The sequence below is a fragment of the Schistocerca cancellata genome, chromosome 2 (assembly GCF_023864275.1).
Source record: "Schistocerca cancellata isolate TAMUIC-IGC-003103 chromosome 2, iqSchCanc2.1, whole genome shotgun sequence".
Classification (NCBI taxonomy): domain Eukaryota; kingdom Metazoa; phylum Arthropoda; class Insecta; order Orthoptera; family Acrididae; genus Schistocerca; species Schistocerca cancellata.
This window is the reverse complement of record NC_064627.1, coordinates 833,908,712-833,920,846: the sequence shown is the minus strand read 5'-3', so window position 1 is coordinate 833,920,846 and position 12,135 is coordinate 833,908,712. Positions and strand designations below refer to the sequence as shown.

The 12,135-nt window shown below is 38.0% G+C and overlaps 1 protein-coding gene across 1 annotated transcript; it reads left to right on the top strand.

Moving 5' to 3' along the window:
* The first annotated feature begins 1,105 nt into the window (after positions 1–1,105).
* On the top strand, positions 1,106–2,692 carry LOC126159110 (uncharacterized). The gene has a single exon (XM_049916492.1). The coding sequence runs from the start codon at positions 1,106–1,108 to the stop codon at positions 2,690–2,692; it is 1,587 nt and encodes a 528-aa protein (XP_049772449.1).
* Positions 2,693–12,135: the final 9,443 nt, after the last annotated feature.

The following is a 12,135-nucleotide window of genomic DNA, read 5'->3' as shown; positions in this document are numbered from 1 at the left end:
AATCCAGTCAAAATTTCACTTGATACAACATATGATCGTACTTATGGTGTTGCCACTGTAGCTGACATCCAGCATCTCACATGTAGTGACACAATCACACTTAGATTAGACAGTTCCATGCAAGGCATACTTTACTTTTTATTTCTTTTATTTGCTTGGATGCAGAATTACTATACATAATTTTTTACACTTACAGTTCATTACTTTCCACTCAATACAACCTTCAGTGAGGCTACTATGTGCTATAGGAATTATTTCCCCTTTTTATTGCTATACCATTCCACTGTGTTATTTTTCTCCTGTTACTTTTTATGTAATCGTGTTCTGTTCCTCTAAATAATGCAAAAATTAAAACTGCACTTTCCAAGTCCTATTTGCTTCTTTTCCTGCCAATTACCGTATGTACTAGTGCACCATAGGCAGCTTATGTTAGCAAGGTTAGTGAGGAATGCTTTTCCCAGGTGATATTTCTTCCTAATGCCCCCACAACTTCTCGAGATGTTAATTTCTTAAATCTGAAAGTCCTGCAGCTTGGCACCACTACTGGTGCTCGATCTTTGGCGGTGCATTTGTTAAAAAATTACTTTTCTGCTTTTTGGTGGGCTATTGATCAACTTGACATTGAACTTTCCTGTGTTAATTAGCTCATGAATATAATGGTATCTCAAGTTGATGTTTAGTCGAGTGTGATGCACACCATTGTGACTCAGTGCAATGACATCCCTATCATAGCAAAGCAAACTTATTGTTTTTCCAGTATGTTTAAAACACAATTCACAGAGTAGTCCTTGAACGTATAATGTTTCTTTGCTGCTGTTGATAGCACCATGTACTCAGTAGTAGTAGTGTTAGTAGCAGTAGTTTATTCATCCAGAGACAAATTACATTGCATGATGTCATCAGAAAATACATAATATATAAAAATTAATTACACACACACACACACACACACACACACACACACACGTATACAAGGATGAACAGTATCCTACAGATACAAGGGTGCTCAGTATCCTACACACACTTACATTAAAACAGTATATACAACTTTGATTGGGTTATAAATACAAAATCAAATAAGGGTAATGCAGGAGTAGGTTTAATAATGAATGAAAAAATAGGAGTACGGGTAAGCTACTACAAACAGCATAGTGAACGCATTATTGTGGCCAAGATAGACACGAAGCCCACACCTACTACAGTAGTACAAGTTTATATGCCAACTAGCTCTCTAGATGATGAAGAAATTGATGAAATGTATGAGGAGATAAAAGAAATTATTCAAATAGTGAAGGGAGATGAAAATTTAATAGTCATGGGTGACTGGAATTCAAGCGTAGGAAAAGGGAGAGAAGGAAACATAGTATGTGAATATGGATTGGGGCTGAGAAATGAAAGAGGAAGCCATCTGGTAGAATTTTGCGCAGAGCATAACTTAATCATAGCTAACACTCGGTTTAAGAATCATGAAAGACGGTTGTATACATGGAAGAACCCTGCAGATACTAAAAGGTTTCAGATAGATTATATAATGGTTAGACAGAGATTTAGGAACCAGGTTTTACATTGTAAGACATTTCCAGGGGCAGATGTGGACTCTGACCACAATCTATTGGTTATGAACTGTAGATTAAAACTAAAGAAACTGCAAAAAGGTGGGAATTTAAGGAGATGGGACCTGGATAAACTGACTAAACCAGAGGTTGTACAGATTTTCAGGGAGAGCATAAGGGAACAATTGACAGGAATGGGGGAAAGAAATACAGTAGAAGAAGAATGGGTAGCTTTGAGGGATGAAGTAGTGAAGGCAGCAGAGGATCAAGTAGGTCAAAAGACGAGGGCTAGTAGAAATCCCTGGGTAACAGAAGATATATTGAAGTTAATTGATGAAAGGAGAAAATATAAAAATGCAGTAAATGAAGCAGGTAAAAAGGAATACAAATGTCTCAAAAATGAGATTGGCAGGAAGTGCAAAATGGCTAAGCAGGGATGGCTAGAGGACAAATGTAAGGATGTAGAGGCTTATCTCACTAGGGGTAAGATAGATACTGCGTATAGGAAAATTAAAGAGACCTTTGGAGAAAAGCAAATGACTTGTATGAATATCAAGAGCTCAGATGGAAACCCAGTTTTAAGCGAAGAAGGGAAAGCAGAAAGGTGGAAGGAGTATATAGAGGGTCTATACAAGGGCGATGTACTTAAGGACAATATAATGGAAGTGGAAGAGGATGTAGATGAAGATGAAATGGGAGATACAATACTGTGTGAAGAGTTTGACAGAGCACTGAAAGACCTGAGTCGAAACAAGGCCCCCGGAGTAGACAACATTCCACTAGAACTACTGACTGCCTTGGGAGAGCCAGTCCTGACAAAACTCTACCATCTGGTGAGCAAGATGTATGAGACAGGCGAAATACCCTCAGACTTCAGGAAGAATATAATAATTCCAATACCAAAGAAAGCAGGTGTTGACATATGCGAAAATTACCGAACTATCAGTTTAATATGTCACAGCTGCAAAATACTAACGCGAAGTCTTTACAGACGAATGGAAAAACTGATAGAAGCTGACCTCGGGGAAGATCAGTTTGGATTCCGTAGAAATGTTGGAACACATGAGGCAATACTGACCCAACGACTTATCTTAGAAGAAAGATTAAGGAAAGGCAAACCTACGTTTCTACCTTTGTAGACTTAGAGAAAGCTTTTGACAATGTTGATTGGAATACTCTCTTTCAAATTCTGAAAGTGGCAGGGGTAAAATACAGAGAGCGAAAGGCTATTTACAATTTGTACAGAAACCAGATGGCAGTTATATGAGTCGAGGGGTATGAAAGGGAAGCAGTGTTTTGGAAGGGAGTGAGACAGGATTATAGCCTATCCCCGATGTTATTCAATCTGTATATTGAGCAAGCAATAAAGGAAACAAAAGAAAAGTTCGGAGTAGGAATTAAAATCCATGGAGAAGAAATATAAACTTTGAGATTCGCCAATGATATTGTAATTCTGTCAGAGACAGCAAAGGACTTGGAAGAGCAGTTGAACAGAATGGACAGTGTCTTGAAAGGTGGGTATAAGATGAACATCAACAAAAGTAAAACGAGAATAGTGGAATGTAGTCTAATTAAGTCGGGTGATGCTGAGGGCATTAGATGAGGAAATCAGACACTTAAAGTAGTAAAGGAGTTTTGCTATTTGGGGAGCAAAATAACTGATTATGGTCAAAGTAGAGAGGATATAAAATGTAGACTGGCAATGGTAAGGAAAGCGTTTCTGAAGAAGAAAAATTTGTTAACATCGAGTGTAGATTTAAGTGTCATTTCTGAAAGTATTTGTATGGAGTGTAGCCATGTATGGAAGTGAAACGTGGGCAATAAATAGTTTAGACAAGAAGAGAATAGAAGCTATCGAAATGTGGTGCTACAGAAGAATGCTGAAGATTAGATGGGTAGATCACATAACTAATGAGGAGGTATTGAATAGAATTGGAGAGAAGAGGAGCTTGTGGCACAACTTGACTAGAAGAAGGGATCGGTTGGTAGGACATGTTCTGAGACATCGAGGGATCACCAATTTAGTATCGGAGGGCAGCATGGAGGGTAAAAATCGTAGAGGGAGACCAAGAGATGAATACACTAAGCAGATTCAGAAGGATTAGGCTGCAGTAGGTACTGGGAGATGAAGAAGCTTGCACAGGATAGAGTAGCATGGAGAGCTGCATCAAACCAGTCTCAGGACTGAAGACCACAACAACAACAACAACAACTTTGATTTTATAATTTTTTCATAACGCGTTGCCACAGTCATATATTTCTTTAAAGTCAGTACCACCATTAGACTGTTGTTTATCTATAGTGTTACATTTACACTTACACAATCATGATTTCGTCTTCAAAGTGCCATTATCAAGTGTTTTAACCAATTTATAACACTTAAAACACTTGATAATGGCACTTTGAACCTAAAATCATGATTGTGTAAGTGTAAATGTAACACTGTAAGTAAACAACAGTCTAATGGCGGTACTGACTTTAAAGAAACAACTTTGATTAATTGCATAAAAGATATTTTTTTATGGATTGTTGTTAATATTTAAATAAAAACACATAATAATTGTAACAATTCTGTTCAAAATACTAATTCAGATCATAATAAACATTTGACTGAAAATACTATTGACAGTGACTATGGCATACAGTATCAACTGGTACATGAATATAACTACTTGCTACAACATTGCTGAAGGTATTTGTTTACACTGTAATATCAGTCATTAATAACTTGAATACTGCTTCCTTAAATGTAGGCAATTTTTTCATTTCTTTTATATATGCTGAAGTTTGTTATACAATTTTGTACCTTGAACATTTATTTGCTTCTGTGTAAGAGCCTTGTTTATTCTTATTACATGAATATCACTGCACATTTTTGTATTATATGAATGCAGATCTGAGTTGGAATCGAAATTTTCAATGGTCCTTTTTGTGTTAGTTACACGTTTTTGTATGTAGAGGTGTGGTAAAGATAGAATATTTAGCTGTTGAAATAGCTGTTTGAGGGGTGTTGGCCTTGAACTGTTTGTAATTACTCTAACAGCTCGTTTTTGTAGTGTAAAGATGGTTTTTAGATTTGTTGCATTATGACCCCAGAAAGTGAGACCATAGTTAATCGATTTGTGAATGAAAGCAAAGTAGACAGTTCTGCTATGCTGTTTGCTAGACACATTATTAATTACACATAGTGCAAAGCAAGTAGTATTTAACTTGCTAGTGAGTAGTGGATGTGGGCTTTCCAATCTAAATTTTCGTCCATGTGGGCACCTAAAAATTTTGTGACAGCTGCTCTCTTAACTTCTTTATTTTGTATTCTGCGGTCCAAGTCATTCTGTGACTTTGTTTTCCTACAATGAATGTCATTAGTTTTTGAATCTTTAAACTTAACTTGTTCATTTCAAACCAATTTTGTAAATATTCCAAAACTTTAGTTACAGATGTTGGCAATACTTGGTTTGCATCAGTTACAACAACATTTGTATCATCAGCAAACAATATTATATGAGTACCATTGATTGGAATTTTGGTATCATTTATATAAAGTAAAAATAAGAGATGTCCTAGAACACTTCCCTGTGGTATCCCAATTGATACAGGTCAGAAATCAGATCTGTAAGCAATACTTCCGTTTTTAATGTTGGCTGAGGTAATTTCTACCTGTCAGCTATAATGTACATAAGACTGAAACCATTTTTTTTGCAACTCTTTGTATACCAATAGCTTCCAACTTGATACTTCTTGGTAGCTTAAAACTGTGTGCCTGACCGAGACTCAAACTCAGGACCTGTTGCCTTTCATGGGCAAGTGCTCTACCAACTGAGCTACCCAAGTATGACTCACGACCAGTCCTCACAGCTTTAATTCTGCAGTACCTCATCTCCTACCTTCCAAACTACACAGACGCTCTCCTGCAGACCTCACAGAACTAGCACTCCTGGAAGAAGGGACATTGCAGAGACATTGCTGAGCCACAGCCTGAGGTATGTTTCCAGAAACGACGAGACAAGGCACTGGTGGAATTAAAGCAATGAGAATGGGTCACATGTCATGCTTGGGTAGCTCAAGATGGTAGACCATTTGCCCACAAAAGGCAATGGTCCCAAGTTTGAGTCACTGTCCAGTACACAGTTTTAATCTGCTAGGAAGTTTCATACCAGTGCACACTCTGCTGCAGAGTGAAAATTTCATTCTGGAGCTTCTAACTTGTCTAGCAAGATATCATGTTGGACAGTATCAAAAGCCTTTGATACACCCAAGTTCATTCATATTGTACTGTTGTCTCTGTCCAATCCCATTACAATCTTTTCCATGAAATGGGAAACAGCTGATTCTGTACTCAGTCTTTTGCGAAAACCGTGCTGGTTTACAGCTTCTGTACTTGATAGAGCAATCATTTATTACCATCTTGAATTCCAGGAAACTGCTGCCCCAACTAACAAGAATGCAGCCCATTATTGATCACCGATTATCAACATCTAATGCATGATCGGCTCATAAAAGTTTTCAATTTTGGTTGTTGCACTTTTTCGAGAAGTTAGTCCTACACTGACTGTTCCTTTCACGTACAGTATCTCATAATTCGTGTGATTGCTTCCCAGCAGATTTTTTGATAATTGGAGTTGAATCTACTTACAACCCTGACAGCATATGCAAGATAGTTCAAGATGGTGTAGTGCGTGCAAATGAATAGTGTTCCTGCAAAAAACGAAAAAATGATGGTAAAAGAAAAGTGTATGCAAATTCTAGGACCAAAATCATGAAGTTAAATGAGTGTATTTCTAGACTTCAGTTAATCATTAGTGCACTGAGTAGTGATATATCTGAACTTCGAAAAGAAATGAGTGAGCTGTTAGGCAAACAAAATTCCTCTTCTTTTCCGCTTAAAATATAAACGAGTGGACTAACATATCTTATAAAAACAAAATTTTGAGCACAAAAAAATTGTCAGAAAGTGAAAACATCAAACAACTGGTGCTTACAAACAAATTTCAAGCTCTTCCTGTGAGTGAAGAGACTGCACCAATACCGATAAATGGAAATGAACATTTAAAACCACCGTGTTGACAGAATGGTGTAACATCGTCTACATTTAGTATTAGGAAAAACAGTGGTAGTGAGAAGCGGTGCATACCATCCACTGCACATAATAATGAAATGAATGTGAAAAATATTGTTAACAAAAATACACATGTAAATTGTGCACTTATCCTTGTACCAAAGAAAAATAGCAAAATACATGTTCTTGCAGATAGCCATGGTAAAGGAATCGCCGAAATTTTACGTAATGCTCACCAAAGACTTCATGAAACATAAAGAACTGTGAAAGCTCCTTACAGTCTGGAATCAAGTGTATTGTGGTAGGAGCAACAAATGACATCTACTATAATGAAAGTAGGTGGGCAATGAGGATTTTGAAAGACAAACTTTGAAATAGCCCACAAATTACCGTTTTTGTTGTTGCTATTCCATGGAGGCATGATTTAATAGAAAAATTGTGTGTTAATATTGAAATTATGGACACTAATAGGAAACTGCAAAAAATTTGTAAATCATTTCCCAATGCAGCTTTCATACCAGTTGACAGCTCTGTGAGAGAGCACTTTACAAAACATGGTCTGCATCGAAATAGCAGGGTTAAAGATGCCATTTGTGCTGAAATAATGAAAGTTGTTTTATCAACAAGTAAAATAAACAGTATCCCAGTTCTCCTGCCAGCAGGGACAAATATTGAAGATCCAACCATACCCGCAAACAACAGCTTAATCAACAGGAACATCACCACAAACTTCAGGTGCAGCAAGAGTGGAATCTCAAAACACAGCCGTCAAAGCTGCAACTGCTATCCCTCTGCATTCACCAGCAGCAGCGGTAGAAACTTCATAAGCTGCTGACCTTCCATCAATGGCTTAAGACGTTTCATCAGTTCTAGTCCCTCCACAATCTACAGCAGTACAAGACCCTGCTCCACGTGATGTGTCTCCACTATCAGCAGCAGTAACAGAGGGAAGCTGAGGATGCACAAGGTCCGGGAAACGCACAACTCTACTGGATTTTTGTTACCCAGCCTCAGTTCCAGGACTAACTTAAGACAAAAATCTGCAGGTACACTGCCTATAATCTCCAATTTCAATTTACAGAAAAACAGTGAAATCAGAAAAAAAGAGTTTAGGAAATGATAAGCTTTGCATTTTTCATCAGAATATAATGGGTCTAAGTAACAAACTGAACCAGTTGTCTGTCTGCATTAATGACACTGATGCAATGAACAATACCCATATATTATGTTTTACTGAACATCATTTGATGGAAAGGATTGAAATGGTGCAACTATATAAGTACAACTTAGCAGCTTATTATACTATAAATACAATGAATAAAGGTGGAGTAATAATGTATGTTAAAAATAATATAGTATACAAGTCTGTAGATGTAAAAAATTATTGTGTTGATCAACATTTTGAGGCTCGTTGCATTGAACTTCATGTTAATATTTTGCCTATTTATGTGATTACTGTTTACAGAGCACCCTCAGGTAGGCTCAGTATATTCCTCAAGCAAATAGAATCTCTTTTAACTTGCCTGTTCTCAAAAATGATTTTAATGTAAATTTCCTTACCTGTAATAATGACAAGAAAGATTTTGAAAATGAATTTCATATCAGCGCACACTCCGCTGCAGAGTGAAAATCTCATTCTGGAAATATCCCCCAGGCTGTGGCTAAGCCATGTCTCGACAATATTCTTTCTTTCAGGAGTGCTAGTTCTGCAAGGTTTACTGGAGAGCTTCTGAAAAGTTTGGAAGGTAGGAGACAAGGTACTGGCAGAAGTAAAGCTGTGAGGACGGGGCGTGAGTCATGCTTGGGTAGCTCAGTTGGTAGAGCACTTGCCTGTGAAAGGCAAAGGTCCCAAGTTTGAGTCTCCGTCCGGCACACAGTTTTAAGCTGCCAAGAAGTTTCACATCACCACACACTCCACTGCAGAGTGAAAATCTCATTCTAGATTTTGAAAATGTTATGAGCTCTTTTAATCTGAAGTCAGGTGTTGACTTTCCCACAAGGGTGACTAAGAACTGCACAAGTCTGATTGACAATATTTTTGTCGACACTAAATTGATAACATATGTTTAACGCAAATCTTAAATGGCCTTTCCGACTATGATAGGCAGTTGTTGAAAACGCATTATGTAAGTCCTGGTAACTAGTGAAGTTTCAACAATAGAGCTTTTGGGCTAATCAATAGTGAGAACTGGAAATCTTCAGCTGACATTTGCAGCAGTTGGAATGGGACATAGTATATTAGGCTAAAGATGTCACTGATAAATGTAACATATTCCTGAATGAATTCTTTACCACTTTTGGAGGTGTATTTCCCAAGATAATTTCAAAAAAACATGAATCTGAGCAATTACAGGGGACAATGGCTCACTATGTGAATCAAAACATCCTGCAAAACAAACAGAATGCTTTATGTCTTGCTCAGAAATTCTCACAAATCTCTGGCTAGGGAGCACAACAAATTATACCGTAGCATACTAAAGAGTGTCAATGGAAATTCCAAAACAATGTTTATTAAATCTGAAATTAACAATTCAAATAATAAAATAAAAACTATTTGGAAGGTGGTCGAAAGGAAGACAGGAAAAATTGAAGAAGATAGAGACAGTATCGAAGTGTGTCATGATGGAAACATGGTAGATGAAGGTGATATAGCTGCCAATATTTTCAACAACCATTTTTTGACAGTAGCAGATCAAATTCGTTGTAAAGGGTCTAGAGTTGAAGCCATGAGTCTTCTACAAAATGCAGTACAGAACAAAATTAGTTAGATGCATGTGCCCTCTATTACAACTGAAGAGATTGAGAATGTAGTACAGGAAACGAAAAATAAAAATTCCACTGGTGTGGATAATATATCTATCAAAGTACTGAAGCACTGCTGCAAGTTTATTCTTGAAGTTCTCTATCACGTATTTAATGAGTCCATAAATCAAAGTACTGCCCCTAATGAACTCAGATATGCAATTTTGAAACCACTGTTCACGAAAGATGATAAAGCTAATGTTTCCAACTACTGGCCAATTTCATTTAACAAGTGTCTCTAAAATCCTAGAAACTCTTATGTTTAAAAGAATCGTGGATCAACTTATTAAAAATAAAATCTTAATAAAAATCAGTTTGGACTGCAAAAGGGTACTTCAACTGAACATGCAATTTTTTCATTTGTCAACTAACTCCTTGAATCCATAACCAATAAAATATAACCAGTTTCAGTCTTCTGTGATCTGACTTAAGCATTTCACTGTGTGGATCACAAAATTCTACTTACAAAGGCTGAGCACTGGCTTAAATTGCAAAGTAAGGATGTGGCTCGAGCCACATCTAGACAATAGAAGGCATAAGGTAGTATTGAACTATTTTGCAATGGCACCTGCCTGCTCTGACTGGGGCACTGTAAAATGTGGGGTGCCACAGGTCTCAGTGCTTGGTCCCTTACTTTTCCTCATCTTTATCAGTGATCTGCCATGTTCTATGACATGAAAAGCACACTTCACACTGTTTGCTGAGGACACAGCCATTATGATTGACAAAACACCCAATTGCAGTTTAGAGAACACTGTGACCACTGTAATCAAAGAAGCTCTAGATTGGTTCACTTCAAATGCTCTGTCACTCAATGTGAACAAACCTCAACCCATTCAGTTTCAAACATCAAATAAAAAACAGAAAAATAATGAAATAAAATGTGGTGACAAAGAAATATTGAGAGTTGAGTCTTCCATATTCCTGGGATTACACATAAACAACAATCTAAACAGGTCACTTCACATCAACAACCTATGTAAAAGACTGAAGTCAGCAGCATTTACCATTTGCTCCATGACAAGCTTTGTAACCAGTCACAAGCAAACCAAGCCTTTATTGCACAGAAAAGAGTCATTAGAATCATGACTGGTGTGTGACCCAGATACTCTTGCAGAAACTTATTCAAGCATCTCAGGATCCTCACCATGCCATCTCAATATATGTTTTCACTAATGTGCTTTGTGAACAACAATAATACAGTTTAATAAAACTGAATATCATGATCATGATCATTCTACTCTTTACAGGAATTTTTTGACGGTGGGTAACAATTGGTACAATATGTTTAATTTTAAGCATTCCCATAAGAACTGTCTATGTAACACTGGCATATCAACATACGATGGTATGCTTTTCATATGCATTAGAATGTAAGACTCATAATTTGTTTTTTAAATCATTATTACTACTATAATCTGTGTTGTTTAAACACTCAAACCTCTCTTAACTGTTTATATGAGGTACATTCAAGTTCTAAGGCCTCCGATTTTTTTTCTCCGGACTGGAAAGAGATAGAAACATGCGCATTATTTTAAAATGAGGCCGCGTTCATTGTCAATATGTCCCAGAGATGGCAGCACCGTACGGCAGATGGAATTTTACCGCCAGCGGTGAGAATGAGAACTGTTTTAAATACTTAAAATGGTGACGTTTTCCTTACTTGAACAGCGTGCAATCATTCGTTTTCTGAATTTGCGTGGTGTGAAACCAATTGAAATTCATTGACAGTTGAAGGAGACATGTGGTGATGGAGTTATGGATGTGTCGAAAGTGCGTTCGTGGGTGCGACAGTTTAATGAAGGCAGAACATCGTGTGACAACAAACCAAAACAACCTCGGGCTCGCACAAGCCAGTCTGGTGACATGATCGAGAAAGTGGAGAGAATTGTTTTGGGGGATTGCCGAATGACTGTTGAACAGATCGCCTCCAGAGTTGGCATTTCTGTGGGTTCTGTGCACACAATCCTGCATGACGACCTGAAAATGCGAAAAGTGTCATCCAGGTGGGTGCCACGAATGCTGACGGACAACCACATGGCTGCCCGTGTGGCATGTTGCCAAGCAATGTTGACGCGCAACGACAGCATGAATGGGACTTTCTTTTCGTAGGTTGTGACAATGGATGAGACATGGATGCCATTTTTCACTACAGAAACAAAGCACCAGTCAGCTCAATGGAAGTTCCCAGATTCTCCGCCACCAAAAAAATTTCGAGTAACCGCCAGTGCTGAAAAAATGATGGTGTCCATGTTCTGGGACAGCGAGGGCGTAATCCTTACCCATTGCGTTCCAAAGGGCACTACGGTAACAGGTGCATCCTACAAAAATGTTTTGAAGAACAAATTCCTTCCTGCACTGCAACAAAAACGTCCGGGAAGGGCTGCGCGTGTGCTGTTTCACCAAGACAACGCACCCGCACATCAAGCTAACGTTACGCAACAATTTCTTCGTGATAACAACATTGAAGTGATTCCTCATGCTCCCTACTCACCTGACCTGGCTCCTAGTGACTTTTGGCTTTTTCCAACAATGAAAGACACTCTCCGTGGCCGCACATTCACCAGCTGTGCTGCTATTGCCTCAGCGATTTTCCAGTGGTCAAAACAGACTCCTAAAGAAGCCTTCGCCGCTGCCATGGAATCATGGCATCAGCATTGTGAAAAATGTGTACGTCTGCAGGGCGATTACGCCGAGAAGTAATTCGGGTGAGCAGTTAATTAG